At 41.0% G+C, this 25,088-nt stretch overlaps 2 protein-coding genes across 4 annotated transcripts; one reads left to right on the top strand and one right to left on the bottom strand.

Annotated features, from left to right (window-relative positions):
• The first annotated feature begins 1,468 nt into the window (after positions 1–1,468).
• On the top strand, positions 1,469–12,637 carry LOC148900385 (retinaldehyde-binding protein 1-like). Of its 2 annotated transcripts, none has more exons than XM_088992033.1 (8): positions 1,469–1,587; positions 1,746–1,784; positions 2,788–2,916; positions 2,988–3,192; positions 7,488–7,666; positions 8,164–8,322; positions 8,401–8,511; positions 8,588–12,637. In XM_088992033.1, the coding sequence occupies exons 2-8, from the start codon at positions 1,776–1,778 to the stop codon at positions 8,732–8,734; spliced, it is 939 nt and encodes a 312-aa protein (XP_088848159.1). In that variant the 5' UTR covers positions 1,469–1,587; positions 1,746–1,775; the 3' UTR covers positions 8,735–12,637. The 2 variants fall into 2 exon arrangements, with proteins under 2 accessions (XP_088848159.1, XP_088848161.1); XM_088992035.1 differs by having other exon boundaries at positions 1,523–1,587; positions 1,711–1,784.
• Positions 9,620–24,601, bottom strand: LOC148900384 (monoacylglycerol lipase ABHD2-like). Of its 2 annotated transcripts, XM_088992031.1 has the most exons (11): positions 24,393–24,601; positions 23,361–23,440; positions 22,145–22,358; positions 20,743–20,918; positions 19,187–19,354; positions 18,923–19,106; positions 17,816–17,908; positions 17,411–17,512; positions 17,131–17,200; positions 16,954–17,038; positions 9,620–13,270 (listed from the first exon to the last, which is right to left on the bottom strand). In XM_088992031.1, the coding sequence occupies exons 3-11, from the start codon at positions 22,351–22,353 to the stop codon at positions 13,062–13,064; spliced, it is 1,296 nt and encodes a 431-aa protein (XP_088848157.1). In that variant the 5' UTR covers positions 22,354–22,358; positions 23,361–23,440; positions 24,393–24,601; the 3' UTR covers positions 9,620–13,061. The 2 variants fall into 2 exon arrangements, with proteins under 2 accessions (XP_088848157.1, XP_088848158.1); XM_088992032.1 differs by lacking the exon at positions 23,361–23,440.
• Positions 24,602–25,088: the final 487 nt, after the last annotated feature.

Below are 25,088 nucleotides of genomic sequence, written 5' to 3'. Positions count from 1 at the left end.
GATTGTAGAGAATATGCTGTGGATGAGGTGCAATATATTTTAATGTCATTTATTTCAATAGGTGACTTCTGAAGGAAAAACAAATATAACACAAGAAAGCTTTATGTTTGTGTAAGCTCTCAGTCGTACAGGAGTGCTCCATCGAGGAAAAGGTTTCTTCAGCCGTCACCTGTACTTCATTGAAGGTGTCGGACGTTTCGCTTCTTATCCAAGATGCTTCTTCAGCGAACTAAAGTCTTACTGGTAGTTTCAGCCATATATATATATATATATATATATATATATATATATATATATATATATATATATATATATATATATATATATATATATATATATATATATATATATATATATATATCCCTACTCTCCAGACATGGCGGTGCCGGACTCTGCTATGATAGGTCCCTGCTCTCAGGTTGGGAGGAGCAGAGGACTGCTCCCTGTGGTTCCACTGATTGTTCTTATTGTCCTGACTAACGACTGGGCTGATTGCCCTATTTGCTCTGGTGTCACCTCATCAGCATTACTAATCCTATGTTGCAGGGATAATACTAGTGGGCCTCAATCGGCAGTACATATGCACCTAAAAGCTAGCAACCACTCATATGACAACAATGAGGTTAAAATCTTAGCGAAAGAACATAGGTGGTTTGAAAGGGGAGTAAAAGAAGCGATTTTCATAAAACAGCGAAATCCTTCACTAAACCGATATGGTGGTCGGAGTTTCAATTTGGATCGTTCATACAACAGCCTGCTTAGGCAACATAGGATTAGTAATGCTGATGAGGTGATACCAGAGAAAATAGGGCAATCAGGCCAGTCGTTAGTCAGGACTATAGGAACAATCAGTGGAGCCGCAGGGAGTAGTCTTCTGCTCCCCCGAACCTGAGAGCAGGGACCTATCAAAGCAGAGTCCTGCACCGCCATATATATATATATATATATATATATATATATATATATATATATATATATATATATATATATATATATATATATATAGGGCCGAAACTACCAGTAACACTTTAGTTCGCTGAGGAAGCATCTCGGATAAGAAGCTAAACGTCAGACACCTTCAAAGAAGTACAGATGACGGCTGAAGAAAGCTTTATGAAACACAAATACTTCTTCCAAAAGCCTATTCAAACCCAATTTAGTCTTTACTAAAGTCCACCCATCCATTTTCTGCAAAATTGTTTCAAAAATGTGAAGTTCATGTTTTGGTAGCTGTCCACGAGGAAATTCGAAACCAGAAATATTTCACTTGTACTTAGTCACAGCTTTGAGCCAAATTTATTTTATTTGTTGGCATGTTTTTATTGCTACCAATTTAAAAAGTGTATTCCAGCTTAACCTAGTCTTTCTCCCAAAAAATGTAAGTGGTATGTGTTTTTTGTTTCTCCCATTGAGTGACCCATACCACCCTAAGCTCCACCTTCATTTCGCGTTTGCATGCCGCAAATGAGCCAGTTGGCTAGTTCCAAGTGAGTGATGCATCCTCCCCTTCGAGCCCCCTCTCCTCCCATGGTCTTCTCTTCCTCCTTCACACATCCCTAATATTCATCTCTTCTCCACCTGCAAAAGGTAAGATGGGCATTTCTTGCCAGCTACTAGATCTTACGTTGCTCCTTTCGGATGAAGAAATAAATCATCAATAATATTTCCATATAGAATGATTGATTTTATCAATATGTGAAACTTCAACAGAACATCACTAAAGCATCTGTCATCCTTCTTCACAGTGACGCTGCCGGAAAATACTGCAAGCAAACATGGCCGCTGTAAGTGAAACGAGATGTTAAACTTTCTATTGTCGTGTCAGTAGATGCTTGTTCTGAGATGGACCCGTGACTACTTTTTTTTTCAAGACGTGGCTTGACAGGTCTTATTTTTCTGTAATCATGTGAAGGAGCTTAACGAGTCACTCAGTGGTATGCGTCGCTTGGGGTCTCCGTCAGCTCACTTGCATGTCTGACACTTCAACAGGAAAGTCAAGTCAGACACAATTTGTCGTGTGCCCCACTAATATTCTTAACATACAGCATTGTTATTGTTACCATTGCATTTATGGAACATGACCCAATCAGTTTGTATTCATCTCTTGTACTGCGACTAAAAATAACGTCATAGTCCCCATGCCTGAGGGAGAAAACAATCACGTCAAACCCAGAAAAGAGGTGAACCATAGTTGTTTGTTACCTGAGCCCCAAGCAAATCTGATGTCATTTTTAGTCGACAGCAAGTAGCAAAAATTGATTATAATGGCCGTGGATTTTTCTGCTTGGCTCATATTCCACAAACACAATACAGTATTAATCATCAAAAATAGCCATGTTAGAAACTGCAGCAATTAAAACATATTGTAAGGGACACTCATTATGACTTGGCTCTAAAGTTATCATTTGTCAAGTTTTGATCTTTAGGTTTCAAGCAAGTCTTATCGAGTTACAGTTGTATTTCGAGAAAATTGAGTCAAGTTATTACTTGGTTAATCTTTCTCTTTCCTAATTCATATAAACAGTAATAATTCGCAATAACACCGTTCATCTTTTATGGCCTTGCTGGTTTTTCTCCTGCAGTTTTTTTGTTTGTTTATTACAGTGCATTGTGTTATGCATACCTTTCTTCTGCAAAAAAAGCATCACTTTATTCATAAATTGCAGCTTTTCAAACGTAAAAAGGCAACACTTTTCAAGTTCTGTGGTTCAAGTTCAAGTCAATTTGAGTCTCATGAAGTACAAGAAGTTGTTATTCAACAAAATCGCTATTTTGTTCATTACACAGACCGGATCTTTCCGTGTGGTGTCAGAGGACGAGCAGGCCATGAGATCCAAGCTTGAGCATCTTACAGTGAAGGATCACGGCCCCGTGTTTGGTCCATGCCACAAAATGCCACCCCACACCGCCCAAAAGGTATTACGGCTTCGGACGGGGACGTCTGACGTCGACTGTGCCACTCTAAATACGATGCCACCACTGCGCAGGCTAAAGATGAGCTGAACGAGAGCGAGGAGAGACGGATGCGGTCTCTCAAGGATCTGCGGTTCATGATGAAGGAGAGGGCAGCCGAGGGAGATGACTTGGCCAAGTTGGTGCTGGAGCGTTTTGGGGACAAGCCCGACGCTCTGCTCCTGCGCTTCCTGAGAGCCCGCAAGTTTGATGTTGTCAGAACGCATGAACTCATGAAGGGTAAACATCCTCCGCCTTATCATTGTTTTAGCATTTGTCTCACATTCCGTTGATATTTACCGTTAGCTTCAGTAATTGCGGGGGAGGCCTCTTTTGTGCTCCGCTTTCAGTCCATCACAGAGAAAGGGAACCGTGCGGTTGTTAATTGGAGGCTCTGATGAGGCCCCGACAAAGACCTCCTTTGTCTCCAATTGGGACAGCGAGTATAGTTTACTCATGAACTTACCATGTACTGGTGTGAACTCCACACCAGAGCATCAGCCACATACTGGTTGTACCGATCAGTTTGACATTATTGATTGATTGACTAGTTGATATGAGCTTTTGAGTGCATATGTGTGGGAATGCAAGAAATTGGTGAATTTGTTCATGGTAAACCCCAAACGGAAAGGAGATTACTGTGTTTATGTATATCTGGGCGATAAAGGGCAGGGCGGAAAGACGCACGCCATAGCTGCCAGACGTCTGTCTATGTCTGTGTAAGCTCTCAGTCGTACAGGAGTGGTCCATCGATGAGAAGGTTTCTTCAGCCGTCCTCTGTACTTTTTTGAAGGTGTTGGACGTTTCGCCTCCTATCCAAGAGGCTTCGTCAGCGAACTAAAGTCTTACTGGTCGTATTGGCCCTATTTATATATCCCTCATGTCCAGACGTGGCGGCGCCGGACAAAGCTATAATAGTTCCCTACTCTCAGGTTGGGGGGAGCAGGGGACCACTCCCTGTGGCCCCATTCATTGTACCTACATTCCTGACTAACGACTGGCCTGTTTGCCCCACTCCCTCTGGTATCACCTCATCAGCATTACGAATGTTGCCTAACCTGTGTTGCCTAAGCAGGCTATTGTATGAACGATCCAAATTGAACCTCATCCCACCAGAACGGTTTAATGAAGGATTTTGTTGTTTTATGAGAATCACTTCTTTTACCCCCCTTTCAAACCATCTATATTCTTTCGCTAAGATTTTAACCTCATTGTCGTCAAATGAGTGGTTGCTAGCTTTTAGGTGCATATGTACTGCCGATTGAGGCCCTCTTGTATTATCCCAGCGATGTTGATAAAGTCTTTTTTTCAGAATTTGTTGAGTCTCCCCAATGTACTGCTCTTTACAATTTTCATTCTTACAGTGTATTGAATAAACTATATTACTTTGTTTTTCATTTGGCAGCCTATCTTTTGATGCACTAATTTTTGCCTTAACGCAGCTGCCAGAGTCTATCTAGTATTCGTAAAAACGGAATCACCGTTTTTTGCCAATGCATTGCTATTGTTCATATAGTAATCCCATTCTTTTCACGGGTGGATAGAGGCTGGAGTGGACAGCAGAAAAAAAAATCAAAGGGCTCTCTCCACTGTGGTCTCGTGGTTGATCACGTGGGGTTGATTTCTTCCCACATGAGGAACGCCGGTCTCGACTAGGGTTTGTCAGGTTTTACAAGTTGGTGGTGGTGGTAGACCCCAAAAATGCAGGCAGGAGGGATGAGCAGGGTGTATTTGACAAATTGTATTAAATAAAGTCAGCAGGAACACAATTTCAAACAGCAAAGTCATGGGAACAGAAAGGTCAAAAGTAACAAAGAAAAACATGAATAAATCATGACCAGATGAAACAAACCGGACAGGGTGAAACAAACAATGACCTGACACTAAACCTGTGCAGCTGCTCGCGGGGCCCTACAGTGCCATTCGTTGGCTGCAAACCGAAACGTGACAAGGTTATAATACCATAAGATTTTGGAGTTTGTTTTTATTTCATTTTGACGTTTGCCCTTTCTACTCAATTTGTTTAAATTAAGTTTGAAGGCAGGTCTGTCGAGTTGTATTTTAGTTTTGTATTTATTAGTTTTAGTACATGTACTTGCAAACATGCACTATTTACTATTACGTGAGCAGCCGAGACTTGTATGTCACAACATATAACACATTTTATGTGACATACAGGAAAATCAATTGTGAGATACATAAAGGACTCAATTTGCTTTGGACAGCTTGGCCAGTGAGGAAAGAAGTATACAGCAACAGAAAATTACATTCTTCAGCATAAGATTCAAGAGCAGTAAATGACAATTGGAGCTGGTTGTCACGAGTAACTGAATGTATGTCTGTATTCGTGCACTGATGCCATACCTGCATTTTTTTTTTCCGTTCCAAAGGAATTTTCATGTTGACTGAATGGATCAAAATGCAATTGGCCCAAGTGGCTTGAACAAATGTCAAGGAACAGCTCACCCACCACTCCTTTGGCTCATTCGTTGTTCTGCTATAGTCAGTTGCTTTGCCATTTTAAATGCATGTCCTTTGCATTATGCACACGTGTTTTTAATTTTTACCCCTGAGTGACTCTCATTGCCCTTGGGCCAGAGAAATACATCATTTTGTTTCTATCGGTATGTCTCTGCTTCAGTTTGAACTATTCTGAATAATGTGTTCTTATATCTGTTCTCATTAGTTAAAGATAACTGTCACGGTTTGCGAGGTGGTGATGGCGGGTGCGGATCCCAAAAAGCAGGCATGAGGGAGCAGGAGGTTGTATTTGAGAAATTGTATTAAAATAAACTCAGCAGGAACAAAATGTAAAACATCAAAATCATCTGAATGGAAAAAATACAAAGTATCAAAAGAAAACCAAGATTAAAAGTCCGCCAAGATTAAACAAACACATGCACTGCACACAGGGCATACAATTGCATCCAACAGCATACAATGTGTTCAACAGCATTCAATGACATTTAATAATTACCCGACACCGAATGGTCGTGCCAGGTGTCCTTTTGAGTGTGACTGATTGGAAACGACCGGCACCTGTGCAGGTGCAGGCGGGGCCGACAGCGCCACCCGTTGGTCGCCAACCAGATCATGACAATAACATTGAAAACTTTCAATGAAAACTTTTTTTTTCTTTTTTACATGATTACAAAGTTGCCTCATTTTTGTTCATTCAACACTTTAGTAAAAGACATACATAAATCACTATTCAAATGAGTTTCTTGAAAAAGGTTTTACAATAGTGAATGTTGCTGTGCCGATGACCATTTTGTGTTTGGGAGCCTTTTACTGAGTGAGTTGCTTGTTCTGTAGCCACAAAGGGACATAAGTCTTCTTCTGCCGGTCCCAAGCCCGGATGAATACAGAGGGTTGTGTCAGGAAGGGCATCCGACGTAAAAGCTTGGCCAAACCAAACATGCGGATCAAACCTCTAAAGATGGAGGAGACTGATTTGCTGTGGCGACCCCTTGAAGGGAAAAGCCGAAAGAAAAAGAAGAGGAGAGTTTTAGTATTAGTTTTAGTTTGTTCATTTAAAAAAATATACCAACGAAACACAACTGTCTTTTATTTTTATCATGCTTTCGCAACAGGGAGTACAAGCGGAGTGCAATGTGATTAAAAAAAGGCCACTGTTGAATCGAGAACTTTCAATTTGTGAACGAATGTTCAGCTTCCTTCTTCTGTGTGGTTCTATATTAATGAAGACACAAATGCATTTAAAAGAAACCCCAAAATCTTATTGATGAAATGAATTGATAAAATAAAACAAAAGTCATTGTTTATATAATCATAGTTTTACGTTAGTTTCATGATGTTTCAATTAGTCATTTTAGAGCATTTTGACATTGATCCAGTGGATATTATGGTCAATAATTGTACAATTGTACATGATTCATTTATAAGAAAAGGTAACACAATAACATTTTTTATTCTTTTTTTCTATGCTACAGTTTATATAAAAAATGCTGACATAACATTTTAGACAAAACATGTTAACTGTTGCCAATCAAATGGTGAATAAGCTACTCTGTAGAGTTCATGTTTGCTGACTGTGATGACGTCAGTGCCTCACCAGCCATGAACCTCACCGCACGTCACTGAATACAGGGAAGGGACAAGCGTCTAGACTTTTCATAAAAACAAAAGCTCGTTTAATTTGAGTGAAAGCATTGTCTTCCAAAACGCAGGAATTTCCCCTTTTGAGCACGAGAAGAACATATCGTAGACATAAAGTAGACAAAAGTTCCATTTCGCTCACACGCGTAATGAGGGAAAGCATTTGTGTTGGTGTGCAAATGTCAACTATTTCTGAGGGGTTAACCGCGGGTTGCGAATGAAAAAATAACACGTGAACCCTCATGAGCGCGCACAGCCTTAATTGGGGTCGTTGGGTATGTAAAGCGCATAGAGTGCATGCACATGCTATGATGAAACAGTTGTGTCATTGTGTGTGATGTACCTTCTCATCCACACGCAGCAGTGACACTTCATGACCTGCCATAAAGATCTTGCGCTGTTGTGGCTGTTTGTAGGTTACGTGCGCTTCAGGAAGGAGTACCCTGAGTTGTTTGAGGACCTGACGCCCGAGATGGTCCGCAGCACCATTGAGGCGGGCTACCCCGTTGTTCTGCCCAGCAGGGACAAATATGGGCGTGTCGTGCTACTCTTCAACATTGAGAACTGGGACCTGGATGAGATCACCTTTGATGAGGTTGCAAAAAAACAACAAGAAAAATATTGAAATATCATTTGGAACACAGGTGTCAAAGTGAAGGCCCGGGGGCCAAATCTGGCACGCCGCATGATTTTATTCGGCTCGTGAAAGTAGATCAAACGTGAAATTCCATGACGCTTGCTTGAGTCTGAACCAAAATTTCAAATTGTCTCATGTAAACCACAATAACAGTCATTATTTTTGACTTTAAATTTGAAAACGAGTTCTTCATTAATTTGTTGTACGCTATATATGTAATATGCGAAGGGGATTAAACATTCTAATGGTTTCCCTAAATTTATAACAGCCCCAGATTGGAAACCGTAACTACAACGTTGCCCGTGGTAAAAAAATGAGTTTGACACCCTTGATTTAGAAATACGAAATCCATCTACATGTCACCGGCCATGTTTGTCTGGAAATGGTCTTGTTAATACCACCGCTCCCTTGTGTGCGTGTGTGTGTGTGCGTGTGTGTGTGTGTGTGTGTGTTAGATTCTAAGAGCGTACTGTGTTATCCTGGAGAAGTTGCTTGAGAATGAAGAGACCCAGATCAATGGCTTTGTCCTGATTGAGAATTTTAAGGGCTTTACCATGCAGCACGCCTCCGGGATTAAGCCGGCTGAACTCAAGAAGATGGTGGACATGCTGCAGGTCAGTCGAGGAACCGAACACCTTTAACAATGAGCAGTTTTCAACTATCGTTTTTTTTTTTTTTTTTTTGCCGCGCAGGATTCGTTCCCAGCCCGTTTCAAGGCGGTCCACGTGACCCACCAGCCATGGTACTTCACCACTACATACAATGTGGTCAAGCCTTTCATGAAGAGCAAGTTGCTGGACAGGGTATGGACAGATGGGCGGGGCTGACGCACTTCTCTTTCCGCATCACTTCTCGTCTGATCAATACCTTTCACCTCAGGTTTTTGTTCACGGCGATGAGCTGGACAACTACTTGAAAGAATTTGATGCCGCCATTCTTCCCGCAGATTTTGACGGGAAAGCTTGTGTGGCGGACTGCCAGGCTATTGCCAACAGGCTCTTTGCCTCAGAGGACACGGCTCTCTGAACCAGGATGGCCTTCATTGCAGATGCACTGTTATTTGAAACCATAGCGCAAATATTTTTTTTTTTAACCTAGAAGGCAGCACTAGGCAGAAAAGTATTTAGTTAGCAGAAAGTGGTTCACTGTGATATTTCTTGTTACTGTTCAAACTGAGGTGGTGTGTAAGCTGTTTGCATTTCCAACTTGAAGAACGTGTGCCAGCAACTTGCTAGATGAATGTGAAGAAAAAATAATGTGGTTATGATGCAAGACACCCTAAGAGGTTACAAGTGGTTACAAGTAAACCTGGGTTGTATTAAACCATATATTCTGTCCACATGGCTTCTGATAATTTTATCACAATAATTACCGTATTTTCCGGTGTACGGTCCACTCAAAAGCCGTCATTTTCTTCAAAAGATGACCCTGGGACTTATATGCAAGTGCGCCTTCTGAGTATTGAGCCACAACAGGTCTTGCAACTACTGTCAGCAGCCAGAGACTCAATTTCCCCCTTCTAGTTGGAAACTTTGAAAGATTAATATATTATGTTTGGAAAACATTTTACATTTATTGAAGGTGCGCCTTATACTCTGGTGTGTCATATATGGAAAAGGTTTGAAAATACACCATTCCTTGGCGGTGCACCTTGTACTCTGGTGCGCCTTATACACCGGAAAATACTGTCATTGCTTGAAGCACGACAAATGTGATTTGCAATTTGCAGTGGATTTATGTGTACTCACATTAAGAAAAGGGATTTTTTTTTCTGGCTGTACTGTAGTGTGTCAGGAAATTGAATAAAAAAATGTGATGTCAATGTTAGAATCATATAACAAGGCGTTTGCACAACCTCTGAAGGTTTTTGGGTAAGAAAAAAAAAACGGAAAGAAGGGTTTTGTTGGACAAAATTTATTTGAACCACAATTCCTTATATAGTAATTCTTGAAAAAGAAAATATGGAAATAAAAATAATATCCAGTGTCCAAAATAATAAAAGAATGTGTACAGCATTCTGATAATCCCCATGTCCCTTGATGGTATTTCAGGATTAACAACAACAAAAAGAACATTAAAGCTGCATGTTTACTGTGGTTTATTGTGAATGTGGGCTCTCAACCATATACTAAAAATAGTGACTCTATCCAGCTGAGTGTTTTTGGATTTGAGTTTTGAATTATTCATTTGCCCTAAAAAAAAGTATCAGGCCAAAATGTTATAAAGGAAAAGCTCGTTTTCCGATGCCTTGGGCACATGACTACATGTTCTTTGACAACTTTAGTACACAACATTTAAACTCCCCCATCATAGTGTCATATTTACATTTTCACAAATCTCTTCTGATTGCTTATTGCCTTTAGTCCCTTTATTTTTGCCCCAATCCTGGGCTCTGAAATATTTCGAAATAAATGCATTTTCAAATATTTACTTTTTCATTTGTTAAAGTCGATCATTTTGGTTGCGGACACACACACGACGCTATGGCAAATTATGAATTTCTCCATCACCGACATACAAAAACTGACAGGTACTTACTTGGATTGGATTGGATTGGATTGGATATGCCTTTATTAGTCTCACAGTGGAGAAATTTACATTTCACAGCAGCAATGTGATGAAAGGAATGAAAGTAGAAAAACGAAATACATGAGCTGCTGGAAAGGCAGCCACTCTCGCGGCGCCGTCTTGAAGTCAAAAGAACAAAAAAAAAACCTAAATAACAAATAATATGACAGCATAGAGACAATATGACAAAACAAAGACACAGAGAGACATTCATTCTTCAGGACTTGCTGTACCCTCTTTGTGATGACACAGAATGATGAAACAGTTCTAGATGAAAGAGGAGAAGATCAAAGCGTCTTTCCACCAGTGGATCAGGGACATCATGGTGGAATGTGCATGTCAACTACAAGCTAAATGTTGAAAGCAAACACGCAGCTGTAGCATCCATTGACGAAAAGAGATTGTCTCACATCTCCTGTTCCACATAAATCTGCTTCAATTCCAAGCCGCAACGGTTCCACATACGCATCGGCGCTCTGCGCTGACGCTCCTTTCTTCTTATTGCGGGTTCCTCAAGCCATGCATCCATCCAGCCGCAGACCGTCCAACGGCACTGACCTTTCCGCTAAACAAAGCGGGGCTGTGAAGATGCTGCCCATTACAGGCGCAAAAAAGCACAATGGCCCCTTTGGTGTCCAGCGATGGCAGTCGAATGGCTCCGACATTCCTCCCATTCAAAAACAGTACTGGCATATTCATGCTGCCGAAAAGGCGCACCCGCTCAGCACAGTCTCCTCCTTGATGAATGTCGTGGTCAAAAATGCTGAAAAACAATCTGTATCCGTTCCACACAATGCACAACAACACAAAGTGACAAAAGAAAACACAAAACAAGACAAAAACAACCAAAAAAAGCAAGGCTCATGAGAGCACTTGCTGAGGCTGCCTACTCGGGCGCCATCTTGGACTTCTTTTGAAGAAGGATTCAAACAAACAAAAAAGTTTTCCTTCAACTTTTAAGTTGAAAGAAGCAAAACAAAGAAACAAGACCTTATTTTCATTCATGAATGATGAACTGGAACTATATCAAGCAATGGTGTCACTCACGCTGGGTGAAAAGATGATTGGTATCTGGCATTGGCAACAGGGATTTTTTGTTATTTTCAATTCTTATCTGCTGGCAAGAAGACATTAACAGGTTATTTTAATAATGTTTTTCACCTTTCCACAAAACAAGAACCTACCACTTTCTACAATATTGTAAATGGCTCACGTGAATGAAAAACTGCAGGTGGGACGCAACAGTGGGATCATTTTTGGCCTGACTGAGAAATTTAATCTGAGGTAAAAAAAAATGTGAGAGCTTGTTTTTTGAAGATGCTGGACACCGGTAACGTCACTGTACAAATAAACAGGCATGTACTTGCTGGACATTATATCCCCCATTTCAGCGAATAGCCATTTTAAAAATGGTGTGTAGCCACATTACATTGGTAAAATCGAAATTGAGTTTTGTATGAGAAAAGTGCTGGTTCTTTCAAGGTCCACTGCTGTTACAGCTTTGCTTACAGTGCATCATCATTTTAAAGTAAACTCGTCTGTCTTGTCCCAATTTTTACAAGGAAAAAATTTTGACCCCGTTACTTTGCTTTTGAGTTAACACTTTTAACAATTAGAGCTCAAAGAATTAAGTTGGAGCTTGCATTCCAGCAAATGACTGCATTTGGTTTTTGTTCAAGTAGACGCACTCCAGCACTGAATACCTAATATGTCAACAACATATTTACTAACATAACATTACACCAGTACTGTTCAAACGGTTCACAAAAACACACATTTGGTTGACCATTCCTGAACTTGGCCCATCAACTAGTCGTACCTCACAGCTGAGATTGTTTTAACCAAGCTAGCGAGTAGGTGTGTGAAAACAACCCTTCAACGGTCCCAGGAATGAAGGTTTGGCTCTAGCTTCCGAGCATTGGCAGTGAGGTGACCTGTCCACCTCTCAAATGATGCTGCAGCTGGTCAAAGGCGAACGGAAGAGAAATAGGTCGCGATGACACCAACCAGAGACAACACGCAGAACACCGGAATTGCCTCACACATTAACGATGTTGTCTTCTCAGTAGCAGAGGACATTTAAAAATAAAAAAATAGGATGGGTGAAGCTATAAAGTGCAAAGAAACAGAGAACGTGATTGTGGCGATTTGAATTGATCCCATTTGGGCTGAATCCCTGCTCTCAAGAAAATATACTTTCTTCTTTTTAAGGTGTCATGCATGCAGTAAGTGCTTGGGAGTCCTTTGGTTGATTTTAGTTGCCTTAAAGATAAGTCCAACACAGACGTTACAATGATTGTTTTTTTCATAGCTAATTTTCAATGACTTTGATTGGGCCTCCCAAGCAGGATTTGATACGTTTTCCCTTTCCGACCCGACCACAACGGTTAAGAATGGCATGGATAGTAAAAGGTTGCCGCACAGAGGCTGTCATGGCGGCGATAAGCAGTGATCGGTCATGGCAACCAAGCACAGCACTAAACGACTGTGATGGCCTGATTTTTACGGGCCGTATCTTCTCATATTTGGTCACCGCCTTCATTGTCAAAGGTCACCGGTGAGCACATGTCAAAAAGTCACGTGTTACTGCTCTGAACTCCACAGAAGCAGATGGTTGTTCCTGTGACTGCACTGAAGGCCAGGGGAACACGTAGCGGGCGCAGCACCAAAGAAGAAGGCAGATGGAGAGAGGGGGCACTTCCACATTTCTCCCGAATGACGGGACGGTGGAGTCTTGTGTGGTTTACCATCAGGGAGTGAGAAAAAAAGACCAGGCCTTCAGGCTTTAGGCTTTTTCCTCGGTGCAGGTACTTTCGCTCAGGTGGTCGCTTTGGCACGGCGGTTTCTGTTTCTGCCACTGGCAGATGGCGTTGGCGTAGCTCACAATCACTTTGTCCATCCAGGTGAGGGGTTTAGGGAAGAGCACGGCACCCTTGAAGAAGCCCAGGTGGCCGCCGTGTAGCGTCAAGGCGAAGATGACGTTGGGCTTCTTCTCTGCGGAGTGAGACAAAGCAGAGAGCTGTTAGACCTCTGGACTCTGAACACGGGAACAGAGGAGTTGCACACAAGAGGATACAATACCGATACTGGTTTGGACAGATAAAAATATGACTCAATGGCTCGATATCAGTTCACAACCGGTCACACAGACTTCCATTACAGTGTAATAAAACTTAGAAAAAGCATTACAGTCAGTCAATGGACAAAGCAATTCAAAACTATTTAGCTGTTTTCAAAACGGCCAACGTGGTCTCAGACTTGTTTGTCAGTACATTTGCCATGATTGTCAAATTAGCCAGATCACAAAATACACGGCCTTGGTTTGCAAGAGTATGGCGTATTGCGTATGATGTGAAATTGGAACTGTGTTGGAAAACTGTGTCCTGCATCATAAACCTATACGAATGCGGTGGTAGAATCAGGGTTACAGTAAATGTACGGAAAGGAACACTCCCAAACTGCCAAAATTGAAAAGTCGTGTACTAATAATTTCTACCATAGGCCCCTTGGGGCCTCTCATGTGGAACTTGGGAACCCACGGGCACCCCATTGGCGACCCCTGAAGCACCGTTTAAACCGATTGATGATAGGACATTTGGAACATTCAAAACATCAAACCTAAGGACTGTAAACCGAGGACCCCCTTTAGTCATTAACTCATTAGCTGTCATTCCCTAACTTGTCCGGGTTTTTTGTTTGCGGGGGTGCTGATAAAGCACTGGTCAAACCTCTGGCAATATTTTTCCTATCCACGAGGGGGCAGCATTTGCATTTTGTCCATGTTCGCACTTTGTTACTGCTTCAGCTGTTGTTAAAGCGCTATATAAATCAATTAAAAAAAATCAATAAAGTGTGTCCGGGCTCTCCCTTAGAGATAAGGTGAGAAGCTTGGTCATATGGGAAACCGCTTCTCCGCCACATAGAGAGGAGCCAGATGAGGTGGCTCGGGTATCTGATTAGGATGCCTCCTGGATGCCTCCCTAGAGAGGATATAATGTCCAGAGGCCACTTGTTCGCATGAATGTGGCTTTAAATTGTAAAACATGGTGCTTTGATTTTTATGGGGTTGAAGGGGGATTGCTTTCTGAAAATGTTGGCAATTTACTGTATGTTCAACATTCGGTATTTTCTGGTGTATAAGGCGCACCTCCAATGAATTGTGTATTTTCAACCTTTTTCATTATATAAGGCGCACCAGACTAAGACGCACCTTCAATGAAGTCTTACTGGTAGTTTAGGCCCTATATATATATATATATCCCTACTGTCCAGAGGTGGCGGCGCCAGACCTCTGCTATGATAGTTCCGTGATCTAAGGTTGGGGGGGAGCGGAGGACTATTTCCTGATGCTACACTGATTACTTCATTATATATTTTAATTCTCTGACGAAGCCTCTTTGATGAGAAGCAAAACGTCCAACATCTTCAAAGAAGTACAAGATGACGGCTGAAGAAACAACTGACTTTTCAATGTCAAAGTCAGCTTTATTGATTGTCAAATATGGTAATAGGCATGACATACAGCACAGATTAAATTACTGTCCTCTCTGACCCAGCCTGCAAGGCACTTATGTTTTCAATTTGGAATTGAAGCGGATTTATGTGGGACAGGAGATGTGAGACATTCTGTTTTCGTCAATGCATGCTACGGCTTCGTGTTTGCTTTCAACATTTAGCTTGTAGTAGACGTGCACATTCCACCATGACATCCCTGATCCACTGGTGAAAAGGATGCTTTGATCCCTCCTCTTTCATCTAGAAGTGTGTCATGTCACAAAGAAGGTACAGCAAGTACTGAAGAATGAATGACTCTCTGTCTTTGTGTTGTCATATTATTTGTTGTTTAGTTTTTTTGACTTCCAGACGGTGCCCTGAGAGTGGCTGCCTTTCCAGCAGCTCCTGTATTTTGTTTTTCCACTTCTTTCTTTCCTTTCCTCTTCTTCTCATAACTGTTGCTGTGTTACTTCCAGGTAGAGTGAACGTTGGTGCAAATAGCTGCCGCTGCTCACCCGCACAAAAAAAAAAATTCTTATCCCGTGATTGTAACGTGTCCTTGAGAGTTTTGAAAGGTGCTTAGAAATTACATATATTATTATTAATGTGGCTAAAAAAGACAGACAATTGACAACAGACAGTACATGTAAATTATAAATGTAAAGTGAGGTAGTGTCATATGTAAAGCGATGTAGCGTAGTAATGTAGTAATAGTAATGCAAAAAACAAACCACAACAAAAATCAGCGATGGGCCACTCCTGTACAACTGAGAGCTTACACAGATGATAGCGAATGTTGTAAACATGAGAAGCATAATCTAATGGTCTCAAATGGTATCGCGGCAGGATTGACAATTACATAATGACTCGTGAAATATTTGGGAATTTCATGGGTTTCCCGCAGTGTTACTAGAATGAGCAACATGGACATTGGCAGTCGATGTGACACCTCCCCGAAGCCGACAAATCATTCATCTTTATCCAAAGGCCACATGAACTTGTACAGAGGGATGCAGCTGTTGCCAAGCGCGGCGGTGTGGTCAGCTATAAAGGATTGGCCCCGATCTCTTCAGTTTGTCCCTCTTATCTGGGTTAGTGGGAGGAACTGATTCAGTTCAGTCATGATTAAGATCCCACAGGGCTTTCAACTGCATGCACCACGCATGGAAACTGCCTTAAGTGCTTGCCCGCACCCTAACAGGCAAAGAATGATGGTTCGAAGGCAAGCTCAAGTTAGCACTAAAATAATAAAAAATGGTCTCGAGGTTGTACGCGGGTATTCTGTGTGGACATTTGGAGCATGAGAGAAGGGGCATTTACAGTCCCATGAAGCTGTGTCATGCCCTTTCCTGGTATGACTGTGTGACTGCATTGCATTCTAAAACCAACAACAGTGTTTATTAAGAGACACATGACAGAAAGTCATGTTACGGCACACGCGAGAAAAGCCTCACATGTGTGGGGCTTTTCTTTTCCCAAATAGCCTCTAGGTTTGTAAATAGGGTCAAAAGTGTCAGATGTGGTCTGACACTGCATGGGCCAAGTGACCCAGATGCGATTTTTGCTGTCAAGGATGATGATTTTTTGAAATGACATGGGCATGAATTACAGCGGTGCAAAGGAAGGGAACAAGGACCTCAGATCAACATTTCCAAATGTGTGTTGTTTTCTGTTGCTTTTTTCCCTACTGTATTGTCACTGCCTCATGTTGAAAGGTATGGAGTTATTTTCATGCAATTTCAGCGTACGGGTTGTGCGCGTTGTGTTCTGTGAATACAGCCATAAGTACATTACATCAACAGAAATTGAGTAGATAAATTCACAATTGGCATTGGCAGTTAAGGTTCCACTTTCAGATTTTTCTAATGGTCTCAAATAATGCTGACATCGGGAGTCTATCAGAACTTGGTCAAGTTATCCAGCTTGAAAACATTCTTCTTGGGCGCTCATCAAAATGTGTCCGCAGTTGAGCAAGAAGCATGTGACAACTTGAAATTGAAGTGCTTAGGTCACAAAAAAACATGATTCTGAGATTTGTTCCGCCAGTCGTAGCATCTTTGCGATTGAGGTTTTGGATTTGAAATAAGCACTGATCGAAACTCAACCAATCCTAATTTTTGGAAACGGAGTTTAAACATGTTGCTGTGTCATTGAGGTGGTTGTCATGACACATAATTGCTTACCTGCTAATGTGCGAGGGATTTTGAGCAGAGAATCATGAACCAGTGGATCATCTGCAGCGTTCACGAGCAGCAGTGGTACATTTACCTACAAAATTACAATTACAGTCTATTAGATAAACACCACAGAAACTGTGAATTTGTTAAGACGTTATCCCCAATCCAATGTAGTTGCCTTACATTGTGAATGTAATGTACGCAGCTTTCTTTCTCATAATACTCTTTGAGAGAGCTGTGACCGTGGAACTTCCTGTTGAAAGACAAACACAAAACACGAAATGTGTTTTAACAGAGAAAAAAATGATTACGTCGACTAATTTTAAGGGGAAAAAAAAGACTATATCTGGGTGTATATTGTAATAAGGGAATAACATTGTGCCCCTGTCATAAAATGCAGATATGTTTGTATTATCACACATCATATCGTTGGTCATTTGGATCACTTTATTCTCTCATGTACCTCATGATGTTGTCATCTATCTGCATGAGAGATGTTGCTGTGTATAGCCGACCAAGATCACCGGCTATCATTTTAACAGAGTTCCCCACAAATAGGCTGTGCCTGCAGTGTTAAAAAAAAGATGTAAAACATGAATGTACTAAAGTTACCGTTTTGTAACTTTCTAAACAAACATTTATTCAGAGTACAACATTCATTAGCAAGGGAATGAAAGAGTTTAAATAGTGCATTTTGAAATTTGATGGTTATCAGGACATACAGGATTTAAAAAGAGAGAGAGAGGATAAAAACATGGTAAATTACTTGCACCTGATGTTTTATTATGATTTTTGGGGGTTCAAATTAAGACATTGTTATAGTATAACAGAGAAACCTGCTAATATCCGCGGAACACAAAGGTGTTACCTGTGTGAGAGGATTATTTTCTTCATGTTGTCAGCCATGAGAAAATTATAGAAACGCCTAAACTGATCCCACTGCAGGAATGTTTCCTGGGCCCTGAGAGACAAATAGGCTGGAAGTCAGTTCAGTGCTCATCGTGCTACTCAGCATTCCGAATGACACTATGTCAGACGTAATCCCCTGGACAAAGACTCATGCCGACGAACAAACAGCAAATTGGCCGAGATATTGACTCCCTCAAACTAAGAATTAATCTAAATAATTTAGGAACAGAGGCAACAACTTCAGTTTTGGAGGAAAAGAATGAGTTTTAAATGGAGTTTCACACAAGTAAATAATGTGTACTGCTGATTTCTAAACTTGGGGTCTTTTCTGTTTTACTAGGAGTTACTGGACTCGCTGCTGTCCTCCGTCGCTATCAAAGATTTTTATGAACATGTCAGAGTGCTAGTTTAGATTACTACGCCACACATAAAAACTTCTGCTTTCCAACATCTATGCGATGGTTGCATCAAATGATTAAAAAAAGGCAAGCATTGTATTACGATGGAGATAGCTGCCAATGACACTTAACTCATTCGCTGCCATTCCTGAATTTATTCGGGAATTGAAAAGTGGGATGTGGAGCACCATTCCAGAATTTGTTGGGATTGTGGTTTTTCTTGCAGGTGTTGCCGATAAAGCGCCGGTCAGACCTCTGGCAATGTTTTTCCCTCCCACGAGGTGCAGCATTTGCCTTTTGTCCCTGTACTGTATGTGCTTTGTTGCAGCTTCAGCTGTTGTTAAAGCACTATATAAATCAGTATGTATTGTATTTTGTACATCCGCCCCATTTCAAGATCAGATAACTTCAGAGCCATATAATTTAGGAATTAACTTTTTTCTGATGAAAGAATAGAGTCTAAGGTTTCCCACGCAGCATTGAATGTTTATGTAGTCCTAAAACTCAATATTCTGTGCGTCCTGGAATTTGAGTGAATATAACAAAAACCCTGGCATTGGAGTGGACACATTTTTGCATATCGTCTGGCAGTGAATGAGTTAATAAACAAACAAGATCAATGTGTTATCATACAATGATTGAGATTAAGCGATGAGACATCCACCCACCTGAGAGCACTGTAACCTTGACAGACGCTGACACAGCACAACACTCGTTCTTGGTTAGACATGTTCTCCCCCAGAAACTTGCAGACTATGTTTCCACCCAGACTGAAGCCCACCACGATCAATTGGGTCTGAGCATACGCCCGCTTAATGTACCCAACCATGGCAGCAAACTCCCACGTGCACCCTGTGAGGATCGGTTGACTGAGTTACAGATCAATACAAGATGACAAAATGCACAGAAAAAAAAATCACTTGGCGAGTTACCATAAGTAAACATGCGTGGCGACGTGAGCTCAATGTTGGGTAGCGCTCCGAGGTGGTTCAGAACAGCACAGCGGTAGCCGTCCTTTTGGGCGTAATCCACAAAGGTTCGGATATAATGTTTCTCGCTGTGGTTACCGATACCAGGACATATCACCATGGTAATGTCATCTGGTCAAAAAAACAGATATTCCATCGGTAAGAGATTATGGATAGCTGTACTATTTCAGAATCAGAATCATCTTTATTGCCAAGTATGTAGAACACACAAGGAATTTGTCTCCCGTAAAACACGCTGCACTCGTATCATCAAAAGAAAAATTGAGGTACTATACAGTTCTATTTGGGTTACTGTTGATTTGGTGCGCATCGATAGGTAGCGCCTGCCTGAGGGAAGTAGCTGGAAAAGGTGGTGGGCAGGGTGCGGAGGATCCAGTAGGATGTTCCGCGCGTTTTTTTTGATTCTTGTAGTGTGCAAGTCCTCAAGAGTGGGTAGTCAATTATTTTTTGGTGATGGTCCAACCGACTTCAGTAAAACAAACGTTCTAAATACTTTGTGATAATCATGTGTTTGTGGGGAGGAGGGGCACTTTTCCTGTTGGTTACAGCATTGCAAATATTAACATGGCAATTACTGCCCCTTTTGGTTTACTTCTGGTCATTCTACAGATTTCCAACTGGGTTTAGGCCTGGAGTCTGTCCAGGCCACCAGACACCTTGAATTTTGCATACCTGTCAAACATGGCTAATCGCTGCCCTTATAAATGATGACAATTCCCGTGTAAAAGTTGTAGTATGCCGTTTATTATTTGAAATGCTAAAAAAAATAAATAAATAACACAAGCAGAAATGCAGACAACTTACCGCGGATGTGCATGTTATGCTTTTATCAGTGCGACTATACGTAGCGATAATATATGTAAATAATAAATAATAATATAAATAATATATATAAATACAATTGAGGATTACTTTTGCAGGTTTGCCATGACAAGACAGTAGTCGCGATCGGCAGCAGTATTGTCATTGGCTACAAGCAGTTGAGACAAACTGGATTTGAACCAAAGCGGTCTTTGTAAGATCATTTCATAATTGTTTTGCTGTATAAAAGTTGTAGTGCACCATACATTTGAAATGATTAAAAAAAATATGAGGAAAACGTATATGTTGACAGGTATGATTTTGTCATAGTGAAGACTATTATTTTTGTCAGGCATGCGTTGAGGAATTTTAAATGTGAAATATATTATATTTATGTACTTTATTTTGTTATGCTTAGAATATCTTGTTTTCTATCCTTTCACCCCCACCCCATCCCTTTTCAATTGCTGCTGTGGACTGCAAATTTCCCCATTGTGGGACGAATAAAGGTATTCTGATTCTGATTCTGAATATGTAGAACCTCATCGAGTTAGGCATTCTGCCAGACAGCAGGAGGGATATGGGACAAATGTGGTAGTGTACGTGCAAATGGTATCGTTGACTTCACGACAAAAGGCACAGTTCAAGCTGAAGAAATGTGACCCCAAGCATATCTGCATATCTGTGTGTGGCATCACCTCCTGTTCGGTGGTCCCCCATTGGGTCAAAGAGGTCAAATGTTGCAGTGGCCCCATCCGGCATAGGCAAGTACTTCCTGATCCCACTTGGATGAGGTGAGTTTACCCGACCGAGTTTCCCATAAAGGGCGGTCTGAAGGTGGCCGCTCTTGCCCCACAGTAATGGCGGAATGTACCTACGTAGAGAAACAGATCATCAACTGGTTCCTTTCAAATCAGAAATGAGATTTGAATAATTCTAGGTAAGCTCAAGAGAAGCAGTTTGAGTAGAAATAACAGTACGGATAAAGGACACGGATTTGCATTGCGGGTTTTTGAAACGTAAATCTTTGGTTTCATCATTTGCATGTAATGCCATACAGTAGCCTTTTTGGCGCCGCCCTTGAAAGATTACACAACGACAAGTGAAGTGTCATCACTATTTAACAGTGTTGACACAGCTCATTGTTGCAAGTTCCCCAAAGGGTGTGCTTGCATTACATTCCAATTTTGACACCTTTGATAAATTGAATTTTTGAGTGATGCCAAATGCTGCCGAGACTACTGCATACCACTCCCATAATGTTACCGCCGTTCGATATCACAAAAAGCCGACTGTAACGATCACATTATCGCACGAGTTGAAACAAAACTTGTTGCCTCATTTGAGTTTTGGCTGGAAACGTGACCAGCACAATACAATACAACTGAAATATGACCCATGTTTTCTTAGATTACAGTAAAGGCCATTAAAAAGTCGGGACACAGCGATTCCATGTTCTGTCTCGCTTCAAGCGAACACGTTTCCGTGCGTTCAGTTCAGAGTGACGTCACATGCTACACAAGCCCTTTAACCTTGTCCCTGTGTTTTCTCATCTCTGGCTTCAATATTTACCGCACCTTAAAAATAGTTACATAAGAGCACAGCCAGCGACTTCAATGTGGTAATGTGAGCACCTGCGCCCTTTGTTCAGAGCATAAGTGAAGCTCGACAGCATGTTTCTGGAAGGGGCACAGCAGCTTTACTCAAATACAAGAGGCGGATCATTGCATTGTAATAATGAGTATTAGTCGACAAACATTAGTTTACAATGGTCTTGTGACTCAAAATAAAAGAAAATGCTTTTCAAGCATATCGGCGTGAAGCCGAGCATTTTGTCCACAACACACTCAAGGGTACGCAGCCATTTTCAACATATTGAAGTGGTTTTTACCTTTTCTCAGGATTTGTATCGCATGTGCAATTAATTCTATGATATGGCCCGGTTTGAATCATGTTCCATAACAAAACCTGACAGGGACGTGCATGGCACACAATAGACAATTGATGACAGATGGGCTCATTAGTAGACAGAGTGCTACATTTGTTACCAGGCTTGCATCTCCATTTCCACGGCAAAACTATCAATGATAGAAAACTCACTCTTTGGTCAGCTGAGAACAGGATTTGAGCAGGAAATGGTTGAGGGGTGTGTCTTGATAGGTGAGATCTGGGGGGGCGGTGGGGCTCTTCAGGTTAAGGCAGCGTACCATGACATATAGGACTGTCGCCACTGCCGCTAACTTCATACCATCAAACATCGCTGGCAGCTCCGGAGAGATGGTGTGCACGTCTGCATTATGCGTGCTCATGATTGCTGTGGATTGTTTTTTTTTAAAAAAAGTGTGTCGTTAAAAACCATTAAATATATTTTTATGAAGCAATCTGGGAGAAAAATGATTCGGAAAAATATGGAAGATCATTATCATAACTTTGACATGAGCACAAAAACAGAAACTGCACAATGTACAGAAAAGCCTGACTATTTGTCACTCTCATTCTGAGGGAGAGCTACAGTGCATGAGTTCATACAGCATTGAGCAAAAGCCTTATGCAATATTTACAGTACCATAAATGGGAGGGAATATACAGGCTTGAGCAATGATGCGAATTATGAAGCGATTTTACATATGTTTGTGTTTTTGAAACTTTGTATTGTTATGCAATTCAGTGAGATACGGAAAGGTAGGCCGGAGCTCACTGAACGTGTGTGCACAAAGCGAATGCTGTTTTTTTCAATCAGAGTTCCTTCGAGGTTTCAAACAATTGCAAAGATGTTCGCGAGCAATTTTAATGGTCTCATACATGTTTTTTTCCTTGTTGCATTTTTTTTTTGAATGTCAAAAATTTGACAATGGCAAGAACAACTATTTCCTCCATTAAAATCACACTTCCAAAACCACAGTGAAATACAGGTTTAAGGCCACCCCACTGAGCTGCATATGCAAATGTTTTTGAATCTCGCATTTTCATTTTGCTTCTTTCAATGTTCGACAAATGGTTGCCATTTGTTCGGTTTCAGTGTTTCAGTGTTTTCCCTTGTCGCGAAGAATTATGACATAAATTGTATAGATGAATATCTGGCAAACGTTTGACAAACATTAACAAAAGATGTGGCCATCGTATTGACCATGAAGGAAATTGGACGAGAACACAACATTCTTTACTTTTTACTCCTTCGCAAAATTCTTCACAGCTCAGTGAGATATGATCTTAATGTACAGTTTGCTGCAACAAAATGTGTTGTGCAATGGAAGGACACAGAAAACACTTTCATTTTTTCATCTGTCTCTTGCATACATAACAATTGTTTACTTGCCTGTTTCTGTGGTGGCTACAATAAATAATTATTTCCAAAACTAGGAAATATGATGGGTAAAGTCAGTGATGTTGTCAGTCCTGAAGAGCAAAATACCAAGAGAGATTAATAAAGTAATAAACATATAAGTAAATTAAAACAAAACAAACGTGTTTACTACGATAAGAGACACAAAATAACAAGTGTAGTCGTTACAAACATAAAATGTAATCGTGTCAAGTGTTTTACTTGAATAAATAACGTTAGTTTTGATTAAGATGTAGACTGGATGGTAGACATATCTGTGCACGATTGCATCATACTGTACTTAGAAATTAGACCTTCATTTTTCACCGAAATTTACATCAAATTATGACTTGCAAATTCACGAAATTCAGTATAGCGACGTAATTGTTTCTCAAGACGAAGAACAAGTCGTAGCGTCTGAATCCCCACCCGCGTTGAATAAACTCGTCCAATTTCCGCATCCAAACATCGAAACACGCACGAAAACAAAAACAGTGAACAAAAGCAGTGACCGCGCTGTCTGCACATGTGCCACAAATGAAATGAATTTAATTTTGGTCACTTGTCCAGCAAATGAAGGTTGTGTTTTGACAAGGGAGTGTGCGACGAATGTTGTGCCTGCTAGCGTTCTTTATCACGACTTGCTGGCATTGAGATCACTAACGAGACGCACTCTTGGCTTCATAGTGCTGACAAAAATGCATAATGGATAGCGAAAAGGAAACATTCGTGGTTGAAAAAAATCCCACTTAATAGATGTCTGGTGCTCTTAAAAACATCATCTCACCATTTGCATTTCGCTGGCTCCACTGTGCGAGAAAATGAGAAGCAATCGGGTTTTTTTTCGGGCCACGCGGATGACTCCGGTTTTGGTTTGACATCAAATAAAACCCTATGTTTTATTAATTTAGCTATCCACGCTTTACACTATTGCCTGACTCACGCGTTAAATAGTGTGATATACGTACAACGGCGGAAGACTTGACCACCCGTTGGAGCAGAGCATCTTTAGCATAGCGTACTTACCACAGTCGAGGGAAAGAAGAATCTACCGCTGAACTCGTCCAAATGTCCCAACCTTAGTTCTACCCGTTGCAGTGCATTCGTTTGTTGGTTTCGTGTTAAGGCATAACTGTCGGCTGTGTAACGCTGATGAATTGGAAACTGAGACAATACAAAACACATAGACTAGTTTACTGTTCAAGCCGCCACACTGACAGCTGGATTCCGCTTCCGAGAATATTCTTTGCATACGGGCACTTGCATTGGTTGGTATTTTTGTGACGTCACAAAACACTTCCTCATATCTTGAGGACTGCCAGAAGCACTTTATCCGCATCGTATTTTATCGAATTGACATCGTATCATTAATATTGTCCTATCGCATCAATAATGTACTCTATTTTAGCATACACAGCATTACCAGCCATCTTTGGGCAGTGGGCGAGGTGGGGGGGGGGGGGGGGTCGCACCGTTTCCAGCCAATTGCAGGACACAGAACTAGAAACAACATCACACTCAGGGAAATTTTCGAGTGATCAATCACGTAGAAGGAAATCGAGGACCCGCAGAAAACGCACACTAACTAACTAACTAACTAACTAACTAACTAACTAACTAACTAACTAACTAACTAACTAACTAACTAACTAAAAATATATAAATAAATACAAATATGCTTAAAGATTGGCCATTTTTTAATCAGATTATTGATCGGCCATT

This window comes from Hippocampus bargibanti, linkage group LG03 (genome assembly GCF_051943395.1).
Source record: "Hippocampus bargibanti isolate YZ-2025 linkage group LG03, ASM5194339v1, whole genome shotgun sequence".
In the NCBI taxonomy this organism is placed as follows: domain Eukaryota; kingdom Metazoa; phylum Chordata; class Actinopteri; order Syngnathiformes; family Syngnathidae; genus Hippocampus; species Hippocampus bargibanti.
This window is presented reverse-complemented; position numbering and strand designations above follow the sequence as displayed.

Coding starts and splice junctions, on each gene's coding strand:
- LOC148900384 (XM_088992031.1), bottom strand. CDS start 22,353: ATGAGCACGCATAATGCAGACGTGCACACCATCTCTCCGGAGCTGCCA. Junction 17,201..17,410: donor ATAGATGACAACATCATGAG/GTACATGAGAGA, acceptor GTCTTTCAACAG/GAAGTTCCACGGTCACAGCT. Junction 17,039..17,130: donor GCGTACATTACATTCACAAT/GTAAGGCAACTA, acceptor GTAATTTTGTAG/GTAAATGTACCACTGCTGCT.
- LOC148900385 (XM_088992033.1), top strand. Junction 3,193..7,487: donor AACGCATGAACTCATGAAGG/GTAAACATCCTC, acceptor GGCTGTTTGTAG/GTTACGTGCGCTTCAGGAAG. Junction 8,512..8,587: donor AGAGCAAGTTGCTGGACAGG/GTATGGACAGAT, acceptor CTTTCACCTCAG/GTTTTTGTTCACGGCGATGA.